This window comes from Phodopus roborovskii, unplaced genomic scaffold (assembly GCF_943737965.1).
Source record: "Phodopus roborovskii unplaced genomic scaffold, PHOROB, whole genome shotgun sequence".
Classification (NCBI taxonomy): domain Eukaryota; kingdom Metazoa; phylum Chordata; class Mammalia; order Rodentia; family Cricetidae; genus Phodopus; species Phodopus roborovskii.
This window is the reverse complement of record NW_026126487.1, coordinates 1,441,086-1,462,372: the sequence shown is the minus strand read 5'-3', so window position 1 is coordinate 1,462,372 and position 21,287 is coordinate 1,441,086. Positions and strand designations below refer to the sequence as shown.

Below are 21,287 nucleotides of genomic sequence, written 5' to 3'. Positions count from 1 at the left end.
TCCTGTGTAGTCTTAAATCTCCAGATGGCCTGCAAAGAATCTTCCAACATTTAAGTATTTGCCCTTCTTTCCCTTCCCATGTCTTTCTTCCTTCCCAGTGTCCTCATAAGCATCCTCTTATTCATTGCAAAATATGTACTAGGCATGGCCTGCTGTGCTTGAGGTGCGAGCATCTTGCTGTGTGGACCACCATATCACTCCAGTCTCCTTTTAAAATACTCTGGTGACTTAGACGCTGGCAGCCTGCAGGCTATATGTGAATTTTTTAGATCACTCCACCCAATATTTGCAGTAGCTGTATCATGATAGGGTCTCCAGGTAGTTGGATGATGAGACAGGACCTGTGTGTGTGTGTGTGTGTGTGTGTGTGTGTGTGTGTGTTGTGTATCTGTTTTTCTGTGGTACAACAGTCTCTTCTAAAACGTTCTCTTGTGAGTCTCGTTGGATTTTTGTTCTTACATACAAGTGTGTCAACAGTGGTTGGAATGTAGTGGATGCTCAAAGACAGCTGCTGAAGGCATGGAGACAGACTGGAAAAAGCAAATGAACCGGCTTCGCAAATGACAAGTGCCTCCTCATTCTGATGCCCAAGCACATCTCAGGTCTCATCATCCCATCCGCCACCCTGCCTCCTTTTGTTTACAACTCACTCTAACCTATCAAAAAAATATTCACACCTGGGAGTATTCCCTCTTCAAAGGCCTCTACATGTTAGGGATAGGCTTCATAGGAAAAATTTCTAAAACAGTGGCAGAGAGTGGTATGAGATGTGAGTGCACATTCCTAAATCCTGGAGCCTTTGGGGGCAAGGTTTCTGGCAGTACAACACACCAGCACATGTAATTCCAGCTCTTGCAGCTAGTGGGATTTCTACTACAGGGTGTAGGTGTGCCTGATCCTGGAGATCTGATTACAACTCCAGGTTTCCTCTCTCTGAAACTTTGATTATACTTTCCTTCATCCTCCATAATGAGGCTCAGATTGCTCCAGATGCATGGCTGTAAGGTGAGGGATGGTAGTGTGCAGATTAAAGCTCATCATCCCTGCCATTGGGGCTTGCTCCATTTAAGGCTTAGGTGGTGGGGAAATTCTTTCCTGGTACCCTGGATCAGCAATCTGCTTCTCTCACTTGGTCAGACCCTGCACTAGCTGCCATTGTTAAATACTCATAGTGAAACTTAAAAGATGTTCTCTTTCGGGAACAACAGGTGGCCACTGCAACCTCCAGCTCTGATTGGTGGAAAGGCCACAGGCGCCCAGTGGCCCAGAGAAAGGGCCTCTACTTCTGAGTTTCAAGAACTTACTCAATGGGGTGTTGTCCTGATAATATCTCAGCACACTGCCAATTTGTGCAACCCGCTGGGCCATTAGGGAGCGCCGCTGGGTTGTCAACGTTAAATGGAGATTCAGGAGAGTAGACCAAAGCTTTTTCAGGAGGGGGGAAATCAGAGTCAACCCAGTGACAATGTGAGGAGTTTGTTCCTTCCCTGAATACACATGGCTCTTGCAGTGCCCTGACAGGTTTCTGCTAAGAGCACACACACACACACACACACACACACACACACACACACACACACACACACACACACCACACACTTTCATCTGTTTAAAGTTTATTTTTTCCTGCTTGTGGTTCCTGAAGTAGAGTATTGAGTGGAGCAACACACACAGGTGTCACAAGCTGGAGTGTCTACTTGGGAGAAAATACAGAAACCCATGTATGTCTGGAGAAGTTCAGGCCCCGGGCCAGCGAAGTCATCAGGGACCACACCATTAGAGGCTGTCAGTCGAAATATTTCAACTTCTTTCCCTTCGAGTTCAAAGTAGTTTGCAGATAACTGAACCGGGAAAGGGAGATCTCACAGCTCAGCCAATGTTTTCTACCGCCAAGGCTGAAGGCCAAACTTTCAAATTAACTCAGAGCAATAAAGCCCAGGGTGGTGGTGGTGGGTGGGAGTGAGGGGGATGGAGAAATGTAGATTAAAGAAAGAGAAAGAAATAAAGAGGGGTGGGTGGGTGCAGCGTGGGCAAGTTAATCACCCAGAACCTTTTAGGAAAAGAGGGACATTTTCTCTTGGAGAGCAGCGAGTGATCCGCCTAGATCCAGTTACTCAAATGCCTTTCAAAAACAAACAAGAGTAAAGAAAATACAAAGAGACCTCGACACGAGGCTTAACAGGGGAAGCTTCAAGTCTGCCTACCTGTGAAAGGTCAGGCCCTAATAACCCTTCTGCAAAATACCTCTGGTGTACATGGGTTCCCGGTCCTGGTCCTGGCTACCAGGAGCCACTTGAGCAGGTTAGTTTTCTGGGCTAGTCTACACCGGGACAGGTTAGAGGGGATGGAAGACAGGTCCCCACCAGCAATGGTTAGGACAGGAAGGTAGAGATTGGGGCGACAGTGGACGGTTTGGGGGATGCTAGGGAAGAGGAAAGCGAGGGTCGCACAGGAGGAGAGCGGGACGCAAGGGGGGACCGTGCTGGAAGCTGCGGGGCGGCCGAGGGAGGCTGGGGAGCGAGGAGAGCGGTGAGGCCGCGGGGACAAAGAGGACCGGGGAGGGAAGGGGTGGGAAGGAGAGGCCGGGAGAGGGGCGCGCGGTGGCCGGGGCTGCACGGGGCGCGGGGCGGGGCGCGAGCCCGGAGGCGGTCGGCGGCCGAGCGCACCGGCGGGGCGGGCGGCGCGCCAGCTGCCCGGGGTGGGAGGGGCGGAGCGGCGGCGGCGCGGGGAGGGGACCGGCGGCGGCAGGAGGGGGAGCGGCAGGGGAGGGGCCGGGCCCCTTGTCTCCGCGGCTCCTCGGCTCAGTCCGCCCGGGGAGGAGGAGCGGGGCCAGCCGCCGCCGCCGCCGCCGCCGTCCTAGCCTCGCCGCGCACCTGAGCTCGCCGGCCGCCCCGGGTCCCCGCGCTGCGCCCCGCGCCCCGGGCGCCCGGCCCGTGCGCAGTCAGCCTCAGTGTCCCGGTGGGGCGTCCCCCGGGCCGTCTCCCGCTCTCCCGCGGGCGGCTCGCGTGGCCGCGCCTTTGTGTGCGGCGGCCGCAGCTCTCGGGCTCGTCGTCGGCCCCCGCGCGAAGCCCTTCCAGCCCCACGGCCCGTGCACTGTCCCCGGGCGCCCCCGGCCGGGCGTCCCCGACGGTGGATCGCGCGGCCGCAAGGAGGCGGGTAGCGGCCCCGGCGAGCTCCAGCCCCGGCCCCGGCCCCCGGCCCCGGCCCCGGCATGGATGTGAGGTTCTACCCCGCGGCGGCCGGGGACCCCGCCGGCCTGGACTTCGCGCAGTGCCTGGGGTACTACGGCTACAGCAAGGTGACCGGGCCGGGGGCGGGGGCCACCTCTCCATCCCGGGCGCGTTCCGCGTCCCGCCTCGCCTGCTCACTTTCTTTTCTATCTTTCTCTCCACACGCTGGTTTCTCCGTGCGCTTTCGTCTCTGACCAACTCTCCTCGTCTTCTCTTTCTGTCCCCTTCCCACCCACCTTTTTGTCCCTCTGCTGGCGCTCCGTCTGCCCTCCTGGTCCCCTCCCCCGCTCCCCCAAAGCTGTTGGAAGCGCAGTCCCGGGACTGAGTTGAGATTCGCGCGTGAGTCTTTGTACATGTTATTAGTAAACACGATTGCAACACCCCTACTATGTGTGTGTGTATGGGGGGCACGCCATGTAGAAGTCCTCTCGTGGTTCAGAGATCTCCTCCTTCTCCTTGCAGCCCATCTCACTTCACCCACCCGGTCAGGGAAAGACAGGAACAAACTTTAGAGCGTGCCCGGATCCCGGGTCTGATTCTGGAAAGCCTGAAGTTGTAGGGCCCAGCAGGTGCTCCTTACTTCCTTCTCTCTAGGGTGCTCTGGTCTACCAGAGGAAGGTGCTCGCTTCTCCTGAGTTAGCTCTAGTGACTTCTTGTATTTTAATTTTTTTGGGTGGGGGGGAGGGACGGGGGTGGGTTAATTTTTTTTTTCTTTTGGGAAGATCAGAGTTGCAGCTTCACACCACGCCCCGGGGTCACCCCATTTTTCGCACTTCTCCTCGTATTAACTTCAGGAGCGAGCGATTCAGGTGGCCATAGGACCTAGTCATTGGGCTTGGAGGACCCGGGTTGTCTACCTTTCATAAAGCTCCCACCCCAGAGCTTTGAGACATAACCCCAAGGGCGAGATTCAGAGAAAGAACCCTACGCCTATTGAATGTGTTTCTCTTTTCCCTTCCCCCTGCTCCTCCCTCCCCTCCGACTTTTCTTTCAAACCCCAGTTTGTTTATGATTGCTTGGATAACGGAGGAGGAAATACGGAGGCAGCTGAAAGAAAGGTGCAATACAAAACTAATGAATAGATAGCAGGAAGAGAAGGGCTTGTATCTAGAGTCCGCACAGTTGGCTGTGCCCCTGACTGATGGAGGCCCTGTTCCTCATTGTTTATACTCCCTTCCCAACGCCAGTGCTAAAGTTTGCAAAAGACCGTGGAAGTCCCACTGGCTCGCGTGGGTGTCCTGGTTGGGTAACCCTGAGCCAGGCACTCAGAGCCTTTCCAGTAACTATAGGACAGAGGGACTTTATTCGGTGTTTTTAGTCTAGTGGTGGTGGTGCCCGTTCATATACTTCTAAAATCTGAGAAGAATGCCTTAAGCATCGAAAACAAGGCAAGAAAAGGCCGAAGGCTGTAGCCAGAGTAAAGGATCGGTTTCTGTCGTCTGATTTTGGATTTACTCAGGTTATTAAATGCTTTAAAAAGTCCCCCATGTATGCTCAGTCAGGGACTTAGGCAGCCTAATTAAGTATGTAGTGTTTCTGAGAATCCGCCTAATTGTTCCAGTGGGGTATTACTTATCTCCTCAGAGCTCAGCCTGTGCATGCAATCCTGTAAACTGGGCATGCTCTTATTTTTGGAAGCCATTACCTTGTCTAATGTAACTACTTCTTTCTCTGATTTAAGATCAGCAACACTCGAATGACATCCAAATAGAAACCTATTGTATTAAGCCAGTCACTGCCATGCATGGCAAACCTCTGTTCACTGGGATCCCAAGGGTTTCAAGGGACTGAGGAAATTGTGGGTGTTTTATTGTATCTCCTTTTATTTTCTGAGAAGAGTTATTTTGAGTCAATTTAAACCCAGAAGCTTATTTCAGGGCAGGTATATAAAGCTTGAAACAAGACAGTATTTGTCTATCTTCAGGGTCAACTTTAGCAGTGGGGTAGCAAGCTCATTTGGGGTTCTTTTCTGAATCTTCCAATGGCCCTGAAATAATAATTCACAATCTGATGATAGGAAGGACTGTGGGGACCCAACTTATAAAAGTTGGAATCAGATTTGGGAGGGGTCAAATTGGACTTATTCTAAAGGTGTGTTTGCCTTTACTTGTTTACAGGTAAAAATATAAGAAGTCCCTTTAGACTGAGCCACAGGATAAATATAGTATTCTTAATTTCTGGAATGGGGAAAAACAGTTTTATTCCTCATAATTTATCTTTGTACAGAGAATGTAACAGAAGAGGAAGTATTAACTTTATGAGCACAGAGCAGCAAGAGCTAATTACAGGTTTACAGCATTTGCTTCACAGCTAACTTGCATCTGAAGTGCTGTTTGCCGTGCAGAATAGATTTATTGAAGACGTAAAACAGCATACAATGACATGCGTTTACTTCATCTGAAAGTACCTGGGATTATTAATCTTTCTTAAGGCACTTTTGAAGACATGTATTACCTTTCTGAATGAGAAATGATGGATTACAAAAAAGTATGTTTCTGCCTTTTCTTGTTTTAATGACCATCTGGGAAACTTCAGAAGAAACCGAACTATCGGTGTCAGAGCCTCCCAAGTGAAACACTAGCACTTATCTTTACATTTATTTACAAACCGTGAATAATAGGGGTCCATTCATTTCTCCTTTTAACAAATGACCAGAGTCCTTTGTATAAATTATATGAGAGTGTATTATCTTTACATTCTGGGAGTATGTGGGGCCTTTTTAAATGTTAGTGCTCATGAAAGTATACTATCTATGGAAAATGGATGAAAGGCTTTGGAGGGTTCAAAAGTCATTGCAAGTAGGAGAATAACTTCAAATAAAATATTGCCAGGATCATTAAAATCAGTTAATAATTCATGAACCAGCCACTGATGTATAAACTTAAAGCCATGTCTATTTTCTAAGGACTAATTTCCATTTTAATTTCAATCCACTGTTTGAACATTTATTATATATATATATAATGATGTGACTAGCAAATTGAACTAAAATCTGTATTTTAAAACAGGAAAAAGTCATTATGATCTTCAAGTGAGTTGTTGACCAACTGACTAATCTGGAATTTTCCCTTGGGTTCACTTAATTTTATTTTACCAGCAAGAAAATAATACATAAAATAGCAATTAAAATAAAGTTGTTGTAAGCCTGCCATTCCCAAATAAGATCATGTATCTAACTAACATGAATGTGAGGTAAAATAATACAGCAGGTTAATAGTGAACTCAGGCTGATCTTTGTTTGATTTGCTTAATACTTTTGGCTTTTTGTTTCCTTTTCAAAATATGTCTTCTTACACTTATGCAGATTAAGGTCTCAGCCCTGAGCCTTACTGTCTCAATTGTATGTGTCTTTTTATTGATTACCCTTATTTAATTAAGACACACTCTTGCTTGTCCTTTGAGTCTATCTCGTTGGGCCTCTACTTTGACTAGCTTGAAGGGTAAGAGAGGCGGAAGGCTAATTTGTTCATTGCCTCTCTTCTTGGGGACCATGATTTCGAACTGAGAATGTATTGAGAGGGGATTTTGATGGATATTTCCTAGATCGATGTCCTACCCTGTCATGAGGTCAGTTACTTCATTTCTAGGATCCGGAGTCTGTTGAAATTATAAAACACATTGAGACATTTCCATACCCTTTCATGACAGGAATTAAAATGTGTTATCAAAGCCACATTATAGAAGAGAAATAGGTTTTTAAAAGAGTTCCTGGAAGGGGTCATATACTCAGACATCTACAGGGCCAGGCAGTGGACCTGCATGAGGCTAGGGTCTGTGGCCAAGCTGAAACACTATCCATTTAAAGTCATAGATTGCTCAGCATTAGCTAGACTATCACCATGACAACATTTAGGCCCTGTACATTCATGTTTTACAGTTCTCTTTTTATGAGAATGATAATCTGTATTTTTATGTGAAATGACTGGTTTTAAAACTATATCAATCGTTTTGAAAGCTGACAGTAGATTAATTAGAATAATGTGTGAGACCATCACAGACTACGTTTGTGTGCTTTGCATATTTGGTTTTAGACTGGTTCAAAAGTGGAATAGGACTTGAAGTTTTTTTGTTTTGTTTTTTTGGTAACTCATTTGTAGTTTATGTTCAATTATATGGGACATTTTATTCCCCTGTTCAACAGTGTAGTCAGGGTAGTGCTGGAGTGGACATGGGCAAAAACCTGGGTATTGTGATAGCTATAGAGTTTATTAGACTTCGGGCAGAATGCAAGTTAGTCTGGGTAGCTCTCTAAATCATATCAGACATTAACACCAACCGTGACCTGAATTCCATATCAAATAATATGACAGTATAGCTGGGTTGATCAGTTGAAGTATGTATGCATTTTGTAGACTGCCTCCCCCCCCCCCCAGCCACTTCAAACATTTTACTGCAATCCTAGATGTTGGGCGTATAGTCACTAAGGGGTAAAGTAGCACAGTGGTTACAAAGTTGAGCCCTATACACTCTTCATTTGGTTACCCCCAAATGGTGGAATGCTAAACTGAACCCTGTGCTCAGTAGGGACATGCATATCATTAAGCAAAGAAAATTAATCTGAGGGATTTTAGATTAAGCCGATGGACATATGTGGTCACAGTGTTCAAAGAGTGTTGCTATTTCTGTACCATCCTCCTTCAGGGCACAAACTCAGCTGGAAGCTGAAACCACTTGAGGAGTTACTTTATTTAATCACCACAGTATTTATAAGATACGAAACATCCTCAATTAGTTGTCTGTTTCTAAAAATCTTCGCATATAAATGAAGCTTTCTCTCTCTCTCTCTCTCTCTCTCTCTCTCTCTCTCTCTCTCTCTCTCTGTGTGTGTGTGTGTGTGTGTGTGTGTAGAAATAGTAATAAATTTGGTAGCGATCTGTGGCCAGGCATCTTCTGGAAGTTTCTCTGAGGGGCATGCGTGTCACTCACAGTTTGAGAGCTTCTCTACTGCCTCTTCTGCTTGGTTGGCCCTCCACATTCTTCTGAGGTACTGCCAGGCTTGGCATTTGAAGGCTTTCATTACAAGGAGATCCTATTAAATAAGAGGGACCTGCAGAAACCAAGTGAAATACAGTTACTATCATTGGAGACACTTCTGACTCTACTCGGTGTGTCTCTTGGTTAGTCAGGTAGTGGAGGAGATGGTAGAAGGGATGGTTGTGACCATCTTATGAAGCAGTATTCCTCAATCCTCCCCCACATAAGAATCACCCGGGGAACTTGGTAGGATGCAGATTTTTGGACCATATTCTGAACCATTTTGAAGGAAAAATAAAGCTGACATTGGATATTATGGTGGGATGTTCCCACCAGTATATATACGAGATTCAAGAGAGAGCTCAGAATGAGGAACCAAAATTGGAGTATTTATGCAAAAAGTGACGGGAATGGAGTTGACTAATTCAAAAGTGAGGAGGTAGGAGATGGAATGTGGCTTAACCTTGAGGGCTGGTACACTGTTTAACACAATCCTTTACTTAGTGAGGGTGTCATTTAGGAAGTACTGTGTGAAGTATGCTCATTTGGAAATCCCGTCTAATTCATGATTTTAAACACGTGTGTGTGTGTGTCTGCATCTGTGTCTGGGTGTGTCTGTGTCCATGCTGTGCACATGAACATTCCGAGGACAACTTGTGAGAGTTGATTCTCTCCCTCAACCATGTGAGTCCTAAGTAATTACCTTAGGTCATCAAGCTTGTGTGACAAACACTTTTGTCCAATGAGCCAATTGTTCATTATAATAATTGTGGGGGAAATCAGAGTACTTATAGTTTTGTGCCAGCTTGATGACACATCATATACTTGGATAGTTATTTGGTAAGAAACACCTTTAAATAGTTATTATTAGTTAGAGGTGTTGCAAAGTTGGCAGTAATTGAAAACACTATCAACCATTCATGAAGGAAAACATTTTATTTTCCTATGAGTAAGAGGTGTAACTTTACAGTGGATTTCTCTGAGATATAAGTGGTGTTTTTAAGGGTCTTAGAGGATCTCTTTCAAATTTGTTAGAGGATTTTTTTTGATAAGTGTGCTTATAAATTCAAATATGTTTTAAAGGTATATTAGGGTCCCTTAGAAAAGAAACAAAATTACATTTAAAAATAAGTGAAGCTTTTACTCAAGGTGTCCCTGAGCTTCTAGTATTTTTTTAATCTTCTCCTGGGGTGGTAGATCATTTCATTTCCTAGGTTTGTGTCTTTAATCTCTTCCTCAGGGAGGCCATAGTCTCTTAAAGTGTATTCCATGGTTATGCAAGACATGTAAACTATTGGAAAATGCTCCTTAATCTTAATTTAATTTTACTTTGCCTTTTAAAGAATAACTTGAATGTTGTGATAACCCAAAAAATTAAGCCAATAGACCAATATCAAGACACATTGGGGTTCTACATACTTAAGTAATATGGAACTTAATGCTTTTAGAGGCACCAGATCTTAAACTGGGCCCCTCTATTCCAAATATGATGATTTTAATGTGGCCTTATCTTTATCAATGCAACTGTTGATGTAGAAGAATTGTACTAAAGACGATGATGTGGGCTGATTTAAAACTGACTTAGAGTAAATAACTGTATTAGAGTGTGAGATTCCCACCCCCATTCTTCCTGCAGCTAATTTATGACAGGCAAATGATTTACACTGGAATGATGAAGGTCCTACAGTTTTTTAAAAGTGTAATAGGAAGTCCAAAATGCTGAGCTGACTTGCAAATCTTTACAATACACATGTGCTTTGTTAGAAGTTGTTTTTCTTTTTTCTTTTTTTCTGCAGATAATATTTTGTTTCACAATAAAAAAGCATATGTTTTTCCTTTTTAAATTTAAATTTGAAACAAGCTTGTTTTACATGTCAATCTGAGTTTCCTCTCCCTCCCCTCCTCCTCTGTCCCCCACCAAGCCCTATCCCATCCCCTTTCTATTCCTCATGGAGGGTGAGGCCTTCCAGAGGGAATCTTCAAAGTCTGCCATATCTTTTGGAGCAGGGCCTAAGCCCTCTCCCATGTGTCTAGGCTGAAATAGTATCCCATTATGATACTGACCCAATACCAGAGGCCCCATAGATTGCCCAGTCCTCCTAATTAACACCCACATTCAGGGGGTCTGGGTCGGTCCTATGGCTAGTTTCCCAGCTATCCGACTGGGGTCCATGAGCTCCCCCTTGAAGTTGTTTTTCTTGTAGAAAAGGTTGAGAATAATTCTAGAAATATTGAGCCATTCAGAAAATATGTCCAGGAGATCTCTGCTCCTGCCCCCTTAACACGTGCTCCTTAATGAAGAGCTTGCAGTTTTTGTTTGGCTTATTTAAAAAAAAAAATTCTAGTAAAAGTATTTAATGGAGATATGGTAAAAGAATTATATTATTTAAAAATGCTTTGTGTTACACGTGAGAAGAAGTCACCTGAGTTGAGGCAGCTGGGAATGCCAGCTGTGTCTCAGGTATAGCTAGATCTAGGGTCTCAAAGGACACTAACGGGTTTTCTTATCTCTTCTGCTTTCATGTGCTTGTCTTTTTAAATCAGCTATTCTGATTGCAGGGAGTGTGAAGATGTCCATCAGTGGCTCCTGGATCAAGTCTCATTGGATAGACTCTGGCCTCAGGCCCAGAGTCATGAGGCATCTCAGGGGGGATTCACATATCATTTCCCTTGAGACCATGTGGTAACCCACATGGTTGAAGAGCAGGGAGCCTTCTTGATTCCTGTGAGAAAAAAGCAAAGTGCTGCTATCACAAGACTGGAATCAGATATAGGGTGGAAATGTGTGTTAGATGGCGCTTGATGCAGCTGAAGACTTCTGAAGATTTGCATTACTGTGTTTGACGATTATTCTTTCTGGAAGCCAGAGTGAGCCTGTGCTTCTTTAATGCACTGTGTGTATGTGTGCGTGTGTGCTCACACACACATATATAGACATATGTCTTGGCTATTTGTATATATATTACATATATTGGATATATTATATATTTGTATATATACATATATATTTGTACATATATGCTGTTTGTATTAGGATAAACTTCCTGTAATGGACTAAGAATAGATGTGGCTTGCCTTCAAGAGGTCTGTCACTTGGCTGGGGGCAGGTGTTAGTGAGTATGTGACTATGTATTTATAAGACAGAGGTTCTAGGGTGGTGGCATAAGTAAAAATGCCCCATGAGCACATTGATGAAGAAGCTGGTTCTGCAGGCATGGTACAGTCAGGTGGAAGGACTCATGGGGGCTTTCAGGCTTAGAGTGAATAACTGAGTAAAATATTATTTGAGAGAAGAAGAGGAAGTGGGGGAATTCCAGGTAGAATTTTCTGTATGAATGTAAATGTGGGCAAAAGTCTATTTATAGGTTTGCATAGGTTGGCCCCGAAGGATAAATATGGAGATGAATTCTCATCTTCCTGAGGTGGGAGATGTGGCTCATTAAGACTAGGTTATGGAGGCACCAAGATGTTTGGTGAAAGTCCAGGCTTTCATTTAATAGGTACTAATAGAGTGAAGTATGAGTGTATATGCACATGTGTTTATAGACATGCATGCAGGCAGAGGATGAAGCTTGAAGGGGCCCCTCATGAGAAGATCTTCAAAGCAGCATTTGAGAATGTCTGAGGAAAGGTGGCAGAGAATGGGAGCCTGAAGGAGAGCTGTTGAGTGACGGGCAGTGGATTAGTATAAAGAGTCAGAGGTGAGCTTAACCTTACATGAAAGCTTGCTAACCACCGAGAAGAAAAGGAAGATGGGGATTTATGTAGCATATTGGCACATATAGTTGAGTAGAAAAGATGATAGGGAAGGAGGAAGAGATAGCCAAATAAAGACAGAGGAATGGATATTGATGTGTCCCAAGTGCTGATTGCTAGGCGCAGGACCTAGCTTTGCCTAATGCCGTTTCACTTCTTGACCTTACTCTCCTTGCTGTGTGCCTAGAAGCATTTCCCCATAGATCTTTACTTCCTCTACCTCCTGATGTCCAAATGTCACTTTCCAGTATGGGCTAACAACCTATAAATGCCTTAGTATCTAAAATATCCTATCTCCATCCTTCCATTTAGGATCTTAATGATTCTACATAATTTTACTCCTAATGTATAACTTAACTGCTTGCATTATTGTTTATTCTGGTTTATTTATTCCCATTGGAATTTGAGCTTCTTAAGGCAGGGGGGGTCTGTGATTTGGCATGCCAAAGAAAATGTGATAAGACATGAAAAAGATAATACTGTTGAACAGATCTGGTTGTAGTTTAAACCTTGAATATATGTGTGTTGGACCCGCCACATGCTGGATACTTCTAGGCAATGGAACTGTAGTTGAGAAGACTCACTTTTCAAGGTTTTAAGGAGATGGACTATAATTGCAATGATTTGCTCCAATGCTTTTAAATTAAAATCTTATTTATAATTTTTATATCAGTATTTTATGTGTTCATGGCAGGGGCGGCAATGGAAGTGAAGGTGTATTGACAGTGGATTTTGCTGAGGTAGCAAAAAAAGGACAGGAACGTAAGGAATTGATCTTAAACAAAGTTGGTCAAGAAATGACCAAGGAAAGGGTAGCTTCAGTAAATGCCAGGGGAGTATAGTCAAGATTCAGCTTGCATGTTACAGAAAAACCAAAGCACAGAAGTGAAACTTGTATAGTCATGGAATAAGATTGCTAACATTTCAACTTAGTCAAGTCTAGAAGGAAGTAGTTCAGGGATGCTATAAGGCCTCATAGACACCTGGGAAACAGGGTACTCTAGCTAACACCAGTCTTGTCTTCCTAATTCAAAGTTGAGTTAACAGCAGTCAGGCCAGCAGGACGAAGGAGGCTACAGGTAAAAGAAGGCCCCAGAAACTGCTGTACAAATACTTTGTGTATAGTTAACTGGCCAGACTGAGTCAGTTGTCTGCCTGTGATGACTAGGGCCACAGCACATGCAGTCTGTACTGCTGCTGGCCATGTGATCAAGCTAAATACCCTTCACTGTGGAAGGAGTAAGTGGACGAGAAGATGTGGACAGCAGGTATGTGGGAATGAGTTCCAGGGCAGATCCTAGACCTTCTTCTTGGGCCTATTCAAATTGAGAGTGTGTACAATGGTCTGATTTTCTACATTTTTGTTACCATTTACTTCTTGGAAAGCCTTTGGTGAGAGGTGCATTGTGCCAAGATGGATGGTTCTTTAATTCTTTCTTGAATTTGGCATTTTATTTTGGGCCTGCTTAAAATACCCAGTAATTTATGTTTTTCTTTGCAGAAACTGCAAATCATCATGTCCTAATTTTAATTGATTACCTATATTTCAGCCCACATTTCTCTTCTTTTGAAAATTCACCTCCAAGTTTTATAGTGCTGTTTCTCAAGTCCCAATATGGGTGACAAAACTTTGAGCAGTGACCTTCTCCATTTGATGTTTTCTGCAGCACAAGTTTCTGGATATTTTTCTTCAAACCCGGTTTGCTGTTGACTCCTGTATCTACCTGTATACCATAACCCCCTTTCTGCAGAAGCCCACAGACCTGAATGACCCTTCACCTTTCTGGTCCCTTCCTTCTATCTTGACCCTGCAACCTTTACTGCCGGACTTGGTAGCTATCCTGGCTTCTATCCAACCACCTCTGCTGACCCCCTCCTGAGTAAATTTTCTGTGAATAATCTTTACCTAGTGTCCCACCCAGACCCCCTTATACCATATCCCCTCCTGCCACCACTTCTCTTCTTCTTTTAAGTTGCTGGGACTGGGACTGTCTCCTTCAGTGAGTTCTCAGTACCATGCCAAACTTCCTTATTCCTGTAAGAACATGGAATGTCACTTTCAGGGAACATACTATTCTAAGCCCCAGAGTTCTCCTCTGTGATCACTTAGACCCTTCTGTGTCTATCCTTGTCTCTCGTTGTCCTCCATTTCTAGACTCTGATATATGTCTGGATGCTTCTGATGGCTGCTTCTCTCTCTCTTGTCTACTGTTTTTCCTCATCTTCCCAGAGACTGTGACTGTACTTCTGAGGCTTCACTTTGTTTCATTTGCCTCTGTATTAAAAATAAACATACAAACAACAACTTTTGTAGGGATCTTTGTGCCTTTCGTTGGCCCCTTTCTGGTATTTGTATCAGTTATCTATGGCTGTGTAACAAACCATCTCTAAGCATACTCTGGCTTATGATTCTGTAGGTCAGCCTTCTAGGCTGAGCTCTGCAGGGTGGGCTTTCTTTTCCTCCAGGTTTTCTTCTGTGTAGTCACTATAGGACTGCCAGGATACTTTGTCCTTGGAGGGCAACAGCTGTCAGCTGGGGACCTTGTTTTTCTGGCATGCCACCTCCTACCACAGTGTGATGGCTTGAGCTTGTTCTCATGTTAGTTTCCTGAGAGAACATGGAATATATAATAGGGCTGGGTCCCAGGCTGAGAAATGTCACATAACACCTTCTATCATATCCTTTGGGCCAGAGTGAGTCACTGGACTAGCCCAGGTTCCAGAGGAGATGAAAAAGATTCCATTTATGATTGACAAAGAAACCCAATTACCTTATATAAGAACATGACTATCAAAGTGTACAGAACTATGACTCTTCTATAAACTGCCTCAGGCATCAAATCTGTATCTCCAACTTAACCTCAGATTCCTTCCTGCCTCTTTACACTGAATCTCTCTCTCTCTCTCTCTCTTCTCTCTCTCTCTTTCTCTCTCTCCCTCCCTCCCTCTCCCCCTCTCCCTCACTCCCTTCCTTCCTTTTCTTTCCCTCCAACTGACCCTGTGCTCTGCTTGCCATCCACCCTCACAAGGATAGAAACTCTTTCAGTACTGCATTTGTCCATAGTAATTCTTTCTCTAATTTGAAGTCTCCAGTATTTCCTGTCAGTGGTATTATTTGCTCAATGTCTTTCCACATTGCTTTACTTTACATATGGAGCATTGGCTAACATAGTAACCTGCTATGTCTTCAACTTGTCGCTGTAGATGTTTCATGTTTAATGACAAAATTTATCACAGTAAGCCAGTCTCGAACTCCTTAGCAAGTAGCTGTGATTTTTTTTTAGCCTATCTTGGTCCTTCTAGCAACAGTTGATGCCATTTCTTCGCCACAAGCCAGGATTACCTGCCTTTATAATTTCCACCTTGGTCAGACATGCTAGTTGCTTTTGAAAATAATACTTTGAAGTAGCTATTGTCCTTCTGCCTATAAGCACAGTTGTTTACAGAAAGTAATTTTCTTGGTGGCAAAATATACTTGTTCCATCCACGTTAGTGATTTTTCAGATATCATCTCCATTCTTGGCTTTGTCTTAAGTTAATGATTGTCAGTGGGAACAAATCATGTAACAAGAGATGCTGGTTTTTATCAACACTGTGGTCATGATGTCACTGCTTTGGACATCTGGCTTCTCTTCTTCAGGTACCATGACAATTCTAGAAGTGCCAGAAAATACAAACGGCAGGTGGCAGTCAGCATTCCCTGTGCTACATGTGCTCAAGCCTGCATGACCATGAAGTTCAAGGTAGAGACAAGACAGAGGGACCTCAAGTCAAGAGGAAGAAAATCTGCTGGATTAAAGAGAAGATCAAAAGAAAGTGGTGGATGATAAAGATCTAGAAAATGACAGTGACATCTAGATGTTGAGAGGTTATTTGGAAGGTTTATCTGTTAAAATGAGGTTAGTTCAACAGTGTTAAGTACATTTGATTACAAATGAGATTTAATTGGTTGATTACAGCTACCAACCAGAATTTCCAATCCACTAGAATCCAAGGTTCTGAGAACTTTTTTCTGATGGTACATTTTTCCATCATGTGGTTATTGCCACAGAATCTTTGTTCTTCAGTTTCTTGTCAGAAATTATTATCTTGGCATCTCTGCTGTCCAGACCATATTTGAAAAATAATATGTTTAAGAAATAGCAATAGTGTGAAGAAGGTAAGTTGTATCCACTTTTCCAGATAATCAAATCCAATGAGGAGTTTCCACCAGTCTCCAGAACTGACTGCTACCAGTGGTGACTTGTTCACTGGATTCCGTTAGTATTGTGTACTGGTTTTAGGTCACATCACTTTGAGGAAACATATGTGTAGCTGGCTCTTGAATATCCTTCATAGTTTAGTTTAGAATGGGGATCACTTCATTTCAGTGAGTCTTCAGGATAACTTGACAGACTCTTTTTAGAAGACTTTAACAAGAGGAGCTGAAGAAAATTCACTTTGTTTTGTCTTGTGGGTGTACTGACCTTGTCATTTTTATTTCTGCCTTCACATTGGCTGCCAAGCTGTTGCAGCCAAACAGGAGACCCTTGTAGTAGCTATTCAGGATGCTGAGAGACACTTTCCTATGGGCTGGTAGGCTAAATTTTATTATTTTTTTATGTATATGAGTGTTCTTGAATGTCATATATGTGAACCATGTATGTATTTGGTGCCAGCAGAGGTCAGAAGATGGAATTAGATTCCCTGGGACTTGAATTAGGGATGCTTTATAGGTCATCATGAATGTGTGCTGGGAACTAAACTCAATTTCTCTGCAAGGCCAAGAGTTCTTATCACTGAGCCATCTCTCTAGAACATTTTATTAGATTCCTAATTTTACTTTTCTTTGCCTTGATTCTTTCAAGACTCAAGCATGCAGGTAAATAGTTAAAGCACCTACAAGTGCAATGGATATATGTTTGTTTAATGTCAAGGATACTTACATCTTTCTAAAATCAAATTTCCCCATAAGAGAGGGAACTTAAGCTTCCCATTTCAATGTTTAAAACAAAGAAGCACACTCTATTCATCCCTATTTTGGTGTCTTTATTAATATAGTATTTTCCAGAAGTTTCTTATTGTGTGTTTCCTTCAAAATTCTAGCCTCTACTGGCATGATAAAATGTAGGCAGAGTTCTCCCATCCCAGGAGCCACTTCCAAATTACCACACAGATGTTTATATTAATTGAAAATGATTGGTCAATATCTCAGACTTGTTACTAGCTAACTATTACAGTTAAATGACCTAATTTCTATTAATCTATATATTGCCATATGGCTTGTGGCTTTACATGTTCTCTAGTATCGCTTGCTCCCTCAGTCGCTGCTGGATTTACCCCAGGCTCCTCCCTTCTTCTTCCCTGTCCTTATTTTTTTCCACCTAACATTATTCTATCCAGCTATTGGTCATTTGGTTTCTTTATTAGACCAATCACGGTGACACATATTCACACAGTGTAACGGAATATTACCCAGCAATAATATATACAAGTTGGTGTCCCTTCACTGAGTTTTAAATGTTTGAATATTCACATCACCCAGGAGGTATTAATCCCTGAGAGTAGACCTTAGTCCATAATAGGTACCTGTCTGAATTCTACCAAAAAACAGTGATAAGATGGGCCTGGCATTGAAGTTCTATGATCAAATCTTGACAGTCTACACATGCATCCCATGATCTAAGAATTGACTTCTGAGGAGTTTCCCTTGGAGGAATGGCTGCCCTGGACTTCAGGTACCCTGCTTGGTGCCAGGTATTAATTAAAGAGAAAGAGTTGACCTTTTCTGCAGCCAGCCACCCTCTTAGATTGCTTTCAGGTGACTCATGGTAAAGCAAATGCACTTGGCCATTGCTCGGGGGCACAGGTCACTGTTTTGTTTAATCAGCTTTCTGAAAATTGGAAAACATAACTTCTATAACTCTGGAAAGCAGCCCAACTTCCTCCTTAGGCTATTGTTGGTTCTGCTTATCAGAGGTGAGACCCTAGTTCTCTAATGGGTTTCAGTGACTCCAGATAGAGAGCATGGGATGGTGGCAGGGTGTGAGACTGGCTGAGACAGGCTGCCAGCTTGATCCAGGTTTCAACCATCTATGGCTGATTCTAGCATATTCCCCCAGGCTTTCAGAGATTTTACTTGGTGAATCTGGGCAAACAGTGGTGAGCAAGACAGAGTCTGTCCTGCCCCAAAGCACTTAACTTCCTAGGAACTCCTGCTTCATGGAATACCTTGTGATTAGCTCCCTCACATCTAGAGACAACCACTAGTTTTTACAACAGAAGATCATTGGAATATTGACTGTAATTCGAATGGAGCACTCCGTTTATGATAATACTATCATCATTATTACTCAAAGACATCCAGGATGATGTTAACCACTATCATCATTACTCCACGCCATGCTAGCATCAGCTCAGTATCTTCCTATGAAAATCAAAGCTAACATAGACTATTGGAGACCCACTGCCTCACAATATTCCAAGGTTTGGGGGAACAATTGAAGGATTTTCATCTAGAATACTGACAGATGAGCCCTGTGGTCTTGTTTAATGTTTCACTTGGGGAAGGTTGCTCAACCTGAGAAGTTTTAATGTTTGGGGCAGACAGTTCTTTGAGTATACGGTAGAGTGCTCTGTTGCATTCCTGGCCTCAACCCACTGGAGACCAGTCCTCTCTTTCTCCAACCAAGAATAAGAATGTACCTAGATACATTTTTTTTAAGTTTTTTTTTTTTTTTGGGTGGTGGGCAGTATGACTTTCTGATAGCTGGGATGCATTATTACGTTGTTACAAAGGGAATTTATCAAAATATAGGGCAGGTATCTTTTTAGTGTCTAAAGGAGATAAAAGAGGCTCCAACATTGTATTTCCCCAGAATAGCCAAGAAAGTCACTTCATTTTGATGAGATGATCACTGGAGAAGGAGGCTATTGGATTAGCTAAAATAATCTACATTTGTCTTAATATTTGCTAAATGTTACCCTTTTTCTTTTTTCTGGAAGTCTCTCTGGGTTAATAAAATCATCTTTTAAGTTTACAGAGCTATGCAAATAGAGTGGACCAAGAAAGAGAAAGTCTTTCCTAAAGGAAATGTAATTTGCCTATCCATGGGGTCTTAAACTAAGTCACAAAGCTGTTTTTGAATAAATAATCTGTTCATAGATTATAGTAAGTAGGAGCAACATAGCATGGATTATAGTTTCCTGTGCATTTTTTTAAAAATCAGCACTCAAGTTGATTACTTGCATGTTTGGTTTCCAATTTATCTATTAATTATTGTTACTAACTTTCTTATTTAAAGACTCATACACACACCTGGATGATCAGGGACCTTGATTTACTTTATTCATTCTTGAGAAATTCATGGAATGGCCACTATGTTTGGCATGGAGAGCACTGAACTTTGGGAGGCAGCATAGCCCCTTGCACCTGTGACTTTCCAGGACCATTGCACGAATACACTTTATTTTCTGCTTGGTGCCCTGTGCCCAGCATGCAGGAGACTTTCAGGATACAGCTGGGTGTAAAATTTTACACTAATATTTAGGGTTCTTTGCTTACTGATTTTATTAGCTACTTGTACATTTTTAGGAACAGTTGACATGGTGTCTTAAGCCCAAAGCAATGCATCTAAAAGAACACGTTCCTAGAAGTAGTGGTCCAGTATACCCCAAGAAGTTAGTTGCCTAGCATACCTGTTAGATCCTTCTCAAGCCCTTGTCCCTGTGACCCTCCCCTCTTTACTATGCCTGGAATTCGCAGAGGAAAGGGGAGTGCTGAAGACAACACTGTCCCCTCCCTGGCTCTGATCAGGGTTTTATTGTCAGGAAATCCCCCCTTTCAGGGGCTTCTTTGTCAGCATTCTCTAACCAGCCCTGAGCCCCACACCCTGGCCCCTGCCAGAGGATGATTTCAAGGCTTCATGGAAATGAAAAGTTGCTCTTCTTCACAAAAAAAAAAAAAAGATTGGGGGAGATAAAGTGATTAACACTTATTTTGTTCAGGAATCCATCTGAGCTAGCATCCTTGAGCACTCATTTGGCTTGTTGGAAGGGTAATCTCTTTCAGAAACATTGGGCAGAATTGACCAATTCATTATGTATGTAAGTCTGCTTAAGAATGTTTAATTCAGTGTGCCCTCATCTCCTGGCTTCCTAATCTGCCCTGGCTAGTCCATTCTCTTTGAGTTTCTGTAGCTCATTTTCCCCCTGATTATTGAAGCTTTCCCTAGACATTCCAGGCTTGGTGGGATCTTGATGAATAGATTTATGTGTGTGTGTGGGGGGGGGATGTACCCTCCTCTTTTACTTGGTTGTTGAGACCAGATTGTTCTGGGGTAATTAAACTTGGGAAACTACAGGCTTAGGTATAAAAAAAATATGAGACCACTTAAGTCAGTGAGAATTGGGGAGAATGACTTACAAGCAGTGGGAAATTCTTATAAACAGTAACTACTTTAGGACAATGTGAATAGTCCTGCAGACAATGTGATTAGTCCTGCAGAATTACCAGCCATGTAGATTAAAGCAAGAACATAAAAATATTGGAAACTGTTGAAAGAACATGAACAGTTACATATGATACATGAGACATATGTGAACTCCCAAGTGCTGCACAGCAGCAGAGCCATGAGAAAAGCCTTCCACTTAGTTATTGCTCCTAAATAAATGCTTGATAGTAGCCATTGTTAGGAATTACCTTTTCCCTTTGTGTTTAGTCAGTGAAGTTAAGCCTAAATATACTCTTGCGGCAAGTGTTCAGATGCCTAGAATAGAATTTGATCATATTACTTTGTACTCTTTGACCTCAATAATTTTGGTAGGTACTCTGGACTCCAGATATGTCTTCTATTTCCTTGACATATTTTAGAGAAGAGGATAAAAGAGTAAGAAGAAAATGGACTCCCCTCCCCCCCCCCCCGCCCCTAACACACACACAAATTAAACGCATCTTTAATTCAAGAGCCTAAGTGGACAGCAATCCTCCAAAACAGTCACCAATTTTTACATCCATTCAAAAGAGTCTTGTTCCATTTTAGCTACTGAATCTGATTAAATGTAGTGTGGTAGGACACCGCAGTATGGGATCATCAGGATTCATTCATTTATTTCGCTTTGATTTTGAAGATTTTGAAGCAAGAATAAAACCAGTAGGATTTCTTTTGTGATTATTATTCCAGCTCTGGAGACTTCCTGGAAGGTTTTTGCCATAGCATGAGAATGAAAGTGGGGTGAATATGCCAAAGAGAGGAAAGAATATGCTAAGTCAAAGGCTGACAGTGGGGGCCCAGAGAGTAGACCTACAGAAGGTGGCTGAGATTTCGAAATGTTGTGATGTGAAGATCA

At 43.0% G+C, this 21,287-nt stretch overlaps 2 protein-coding genes across 3 annotated transcripts in view; one reads left to right on the top strand and one right to left on the bottom strand.

The window, feature by feature from the left end:
• Nucleotides 1-2,372: 2,372 nt before the first annotated feature.
• Nucleotides 2,373-3,213, bottom strand: LOC127230023 (uncharacterized). Its single transcript, XM_051195151.1, has 2 exons — nt 2,874-3,213; nt 2,373-2,800 (listed from the first exon to the last, which is right to left on the bottom strand). Exons 1-2 carry the CDS (start codon nt 3,211-3,213, stop codon nt 2,373-2,375), a joined length of 768 nt encoding a protein of 255 aa, XP_051051108.1.
• Nucleotides 3,061-21,287, top strand: part of Tox3 (TOX high mobility group box family member 3) — a 98,083-nt gene continuing 79,856 nt past the window's right edge. The window contains exon 1 of one of the 2 annotated variants that reach the window (XM_051195106.1): nt 3,061-3,298. In XM_051195106.1, the coding sequence (XP_051051063.1) occupies nt 3,212-3,298 (87 nt within the window). In that variant the 5' untranslated portion in view covers nt 3,061-3,211. The remainder of the gene's footprint in view (nt 3,299-21,287) is intronic. The other variant, XM_051195105.1, reaches the window with a different exon arrangement.

Excerpts from the sequence above, each read along its gene's own strand:
- LOC127230023 (XM_051195151.1), bottom strand. The coding sequence starts at position 3,213 with ATGCCGGGGCCGGGGCCGGGGGCCGGGGCCGGGGCTGGAGCTCGCCGG. Across the intron at positions 2,801-2,873 it reads GGGGCGGCCGGCGAGCTCAG|CCGAGGAGCCGCGGAGACAA; the intron begins GTGCGCGGCGAG and ends GGGCGGACTGAG.